General features: G+C 38.1%; 1 protein-coding gene across 1 annotated transcript; it reads right to left on the minus strand.

The window, feature by feature from the left end:
- Nucleotides 1-1,797: 1,797 nt before the first annotated feature.
- On the minus strand, nt 1,798-2,760 carry LOC144237945 (olfactory receptor 4F3/4F16/4F29-like). The gene has a single exon (XM_077771657.1). The coding sequence runs from the start codon at nt 2,758-2,760 to the stop codon at nt 1,798-1,800; it is 963 nt and encodes a 320-aa protein (XP_077627783.1).
- Between the last annotated feature and the right edge of the window lie 1,957 nt (nt 2,761-4,717).

Here is a 4,717-nt window from a genome sequence, read left to right on the forward strand (position 1 = left end):
GTAAGGTTATCATTCAGAGTAAAAGGACAAATAAAGGGTTTCCCAGACAAAGAAAAACTAAAGGACTTTGTGACCACTAAACCAACCCTACAAAGAAATGCAAAAGTTTCCAATAAATATTCACAAATTGAATCCAACAATACATTTAAAAAATCATTCATCACAATCCAGTGGGATTTATTCCTGGGTTACAAGGTTATTTCAATATTTGTAGATCAATCAACATGACACACCACATTAACAAAGGAAGGGAGAAGAACATTATGATCATTTCAGTAGATGCATAAAAAAGCATTATCCATTCATGATATAAATCCCTCAATAAAGTAAGATTAGAGGAAACATATCTCAACATAATAAAGACCATGCATAAAAAACTCACAGCTAATCCCATCTTAAATGGGATTAAACTGAGAGCTTGCCCCCTCTCATCACTTTTATTTAACATAGTACTGGAAGTCCTAGCCACAGCAATAAGATAGTAAAATATTGCTGTATTGAATACATGAAACTAATGTAACATTGTGTGGCACATACACTCAAAAATTAAAGAAATTTTTAATTAAAATAAATTAAATTAAATAATTAAACATATATATCATCTTCTAGGACATACATTTTGGGGTGCTTCCATGAATTCCTAGAAACAATTCCAGATATAGAGTAAGCATAAATCCATATATGTAGTAAGCAAAAAGATAACTTTAGAGGACATATGAATAAAGCAAAGAATGAATTACTGGCTCATGAATGTACATATGTATGGGATCAAAAGAAAATCAGAGGGTGTCATCGATTTATGCTTTTCAAAATTTCACAAAACTTTACATCACCAATAGAAAAAATATTAAGTGATCATGAAGTAATTATCTATGAGAAAGATTAGTGAGAAAAGGGGCATGAAGGCAGAACACAATGAAGCAGGAGAAATTAGTACCCCTGTAGTCTGCAGATTGTTTTTAATTACTTGAAGAACAATCTGAATGCAAAGTTTTCTAGCTAAACAAGATAACTATGCCGTCCAAATCATAAAGAAAAAGCTAACAGCTTATAATAGACCTGAATAACCTGGATTAGGTATGAATATTTTCCAACTCACAAGGAGTAAGATAAAGAGCCATTATTGGTAATAGTGGAGATTATCAATCACAAGTGAATAATTAGCATCTTGTTATCTCTAGAGATAGATTATAAGGAAATATATGGATAAATTGAAAACAACAATGATACACTGAATACTTTAACAGCGATGGTGAAGCAAAGAAATGATTTTAAGTAGCACATATATGTACATATATACATAAGCATATATGTACATATGTACATATATGCTTATGTATATATGTACATATATATACACACAACTCCATGTGAATCAACATAAGTTTTGAATTAAGGATTTATTTGTCTAGGTCTTCATTATCTAAGGGAAGAAGAGCATTCCTTTTTTAAAAAAATTTTTAATGTGTTTTATTTATTTCTGAGAGAGAGAGAGAGAGGCAGCGTGAGCAGGGAAGGGCCAGAAAGAGAGGGAGACAAAGAATCTGAAGCAGGCTCCAGGCTCTGAGCTAGCTTTCTGCACAGAGCCCGATGCGGAGTTCGAACCCACAAACCGCGAGATCATGACCTGAGCTGAAGTCGAATGCTTAACTGACTGAGCCACCCAGGCTCCCCAAGAAGAGCATTCCTAAAGGATATGGGAACACTAAAATCAATTGCAGAATCACTAAAGAAACCAGTTCTAAAATTCCAGACACAAGCTACATAATGATTAGAATAAAAATCTTATAGCATTTTCTATGAAATCATTCTAAAAATCATTAATGGTCTGAAAGTTCTCTTCATTGCTGCCTTCATCTCTTTATTCCTCAATGTGTAGATGACTGGATTCAGAAAAGGGGTGATGACTGCATCAGAGAGAGCAAGAAATTTGTCCATTTGGGAATTGGGATGTGGCCATGTATAGACAAACATGGTTGGACCGAAGAACAAAAGGACCACAGTGATGTGAGCTGACAGGGTGGAAACAGCTTTGGATGAACCACTTGAGGAATGTTTCCAAACAGTAAACAGGATGAAGACATAGGAGATGGAGAGTATCAAGAAGGAACCAACACAGATAAACCCACTGTTAATAGTGACCATGAACTGCAATTTGTAGGTATCTGTACAGGCCAGCCTGAGGAGCCGAGGAAGGTCACAGTAAAAACTGTCCAATACATTAGGACCACAGAAGGGTAAGTTAACAATAAATGCTAGTTGGAACAGTGAGTGACTGACACCAAGGGCCCAGGCAGCAGCCAGAAACAAAACGCACATTCGTGGGCTCATGATGGTCAAGTAGTGGAGAGGCTTACAAATGGCAACATATCTGTCAAAGGCCATGGCGATGAGCAGCACCATCTCCACACCACCAATGACGTGGATGAAGAAGATCTGGGCAATGCAGCCTCCAAAGGAGATGACTTTGTGCTTTCTGAAAAGGTCATAAATCATCTTGGGTGAGGCAATAGAGCAGGCTCCCAAGTCAATGAAAGAGAGACTGGCCAGTAGGTAGTACATGGGGGAATGTAAGTGAGGATCAAAGGTCACAGAAAACACAATGAGGGTGTTTCCGGTCATGCTTGCCACATAGAACACAGAGGAGAACACCAGCAGGAGAACCTGCAACTCCCATGAATGAGTGAGTCCCAGAAACACAAACTCAGACACAACCGAGTGATTCCCTCCATCCATTGATCCAGCCAACTGGGCTGCCATTGAAATGATGAGAACTAAGACTGTGAGAAAGAAATTGTGATTATCAGGATGATACTGGGATTAGTCATTTATGTTGCATTACAAATGAGAACTACCTGGTAATCCAATTCTTCACATTTCATAAGTAATGATGATAATGATGACGATGATGACATAAACACCACTTAAGAGATTATAATTGAAATCATCAGAAAAATCTGTCATAGCCTAAAATTAATAGGAGAATTAGGCAAGAAGAAAAGCTTCATAGGTGCCTGCAGCAAGAAACAGAACATACAACCAAGAAAGTTTATTTGCTTACCAGAGAAAAAGAGGCAAAGGTGGAAATAAATTTAATTATGCACAAAGGGAAATTAAACAGTTATACAAATTATATCTGACCTTACTTTCCCATATCAACACACTTAATCTCCCTTTTATGATCATTTTCAATTATACGTAGAGAGTAGGGTTGTAGGGAAACTGATTAATCAAGGGATCAGCATCTTAGAGTGAAAGTTTTCTGAAACATGGGATGGGAATGAATTAAGGAGAAATGCATTGTAGAGTAGGATGTAGTTGGAGATCAGAGACAATGAAACTGGGGAATAAGAAAGCACCTAAACCAGGCAAGAGAAGTAAAAGAGGGAGAAAGGGGACTTATCAAAAATAGAATTTCATTCTTTGTCATCATGTCAGATCAAGTTCACTGCTTTTCTGAACCTTCCCAATTTTTTTTTTGTGGTAAAAACCATATAACATTAAAATGTACCATATAAACCCCATGTAAGTGTACAGTTCAGTATTATTAAATATATTTATGTGTTGTAAAAAAAATTCCCCAGAATTTTTTCATCTTGCAATTGTGAATCTTGATACCTATTAAACAACATCTCTTCTTTCCTCCCTCCCTTCAGCCCCTGCTAACCAGCATTCTACTTTCTGTTTCTATGAATTTGACTATGTTAGATAACTCATAGATATAGAATTGCACAGTATTTGTCTTTGACTGTCTTATCCCCCTTAGCATAATATCCTCAAGGTTCATCAACTTTATCATCTTTTTTTTATTTTATATTAAGGTTCAATCAATGGGTGTCTCCGTTGGTTAAGCATCCAGCTCTTCAATTCAGCTCAGGTCATATTCTCACAGTTTGTAGGACTGAACTACAATCATGTAGGCTTGGGCTCTGTGCTGGCAATGCAGAGCCTCTCTCCTTTGCTCTCTGCCCCTCCCCTGCTCTCTCCTCATACATTGTTTTTTATTTTGAAGGAAAGAGAGAGAGAGAGAGAGCCAGCCCATAAAAAAGAAACTTTAAAGAAAAAGTTCAATCAAAATTATACAGGGGCACCTGGGTGGCTCGGTTGCTTAAGTGTCTGACTTCAGCTCAGGTCATGAGCTCACATTTCATTAGTTCAAGCCCTGCATCGGGCTCTGTGCTGATAGGTCAGAGCCTAAAACCTGCTTTGGATTCTGTCTCCCTCTTTCTCTGCCCCTCCCCCGCTAACACTCTGTCTCTCTCAAAGATAAATAAAACATCAAAAAAAATTTTTTAATTATACAGAGACTTTTACTGGCCATATGACTCAATACAGTTCCCTCTGGCACCTACACCTGGCCCTGTGAGAATTTTTTTTTAATATTTTTATTTATTTCTAGGAGAGAGAGAGAGACAGCGTGAGCAGGGGAGGGTCAGAGAGAGAGGGAGATACAGACTCTGAAATAGGCTGCAGGCTCTCAGCTGGCAGTCAGCAGAGAGCCCGACGCAGGGCTCGAACCGGCGAACCGCGAGATCATGACCCAAGTGAAAGTTGGACGCTTAACCGACTGAGCCACCCAGGCGCCCCGGCCCTGTGAGAATTTTATCCAGACCTAATGCATACAAATATTTGGGATTTCACCCTAGGTTTTGCTAAAACATAGGCCTGTATCACCACAAGTGATGTGAAATACACCTGCAAACAGCTTCTATCTGTC

This window comes from Crocuta crocuta, unplaced genomic scaffold, assembly GCF_008692635.1.
Source record: "Crocuta crocuta isolate KB4526 unplaced genomic scaffold, BGI_CrCroc_1.0 scaffold156, whole genome shotgun sequence".
In the NCBI taxonomy this organism is placed as follows: domain Eukaryota; kingdom Metazoa; phylum Chordata; class Mammalia; order Carnivora; family Hyaenidae; genus Crocuta; species Crocuta crocuta.

Coding starts and splice junctions, on each gene's coding strand:
- LOC144237945 (XM_077771657.1), bottom strand. CDS start 2,760: ATGGCAGCCCAGTTGGCTGGATCAATGGATGGAGGGAATCACTCGGTT.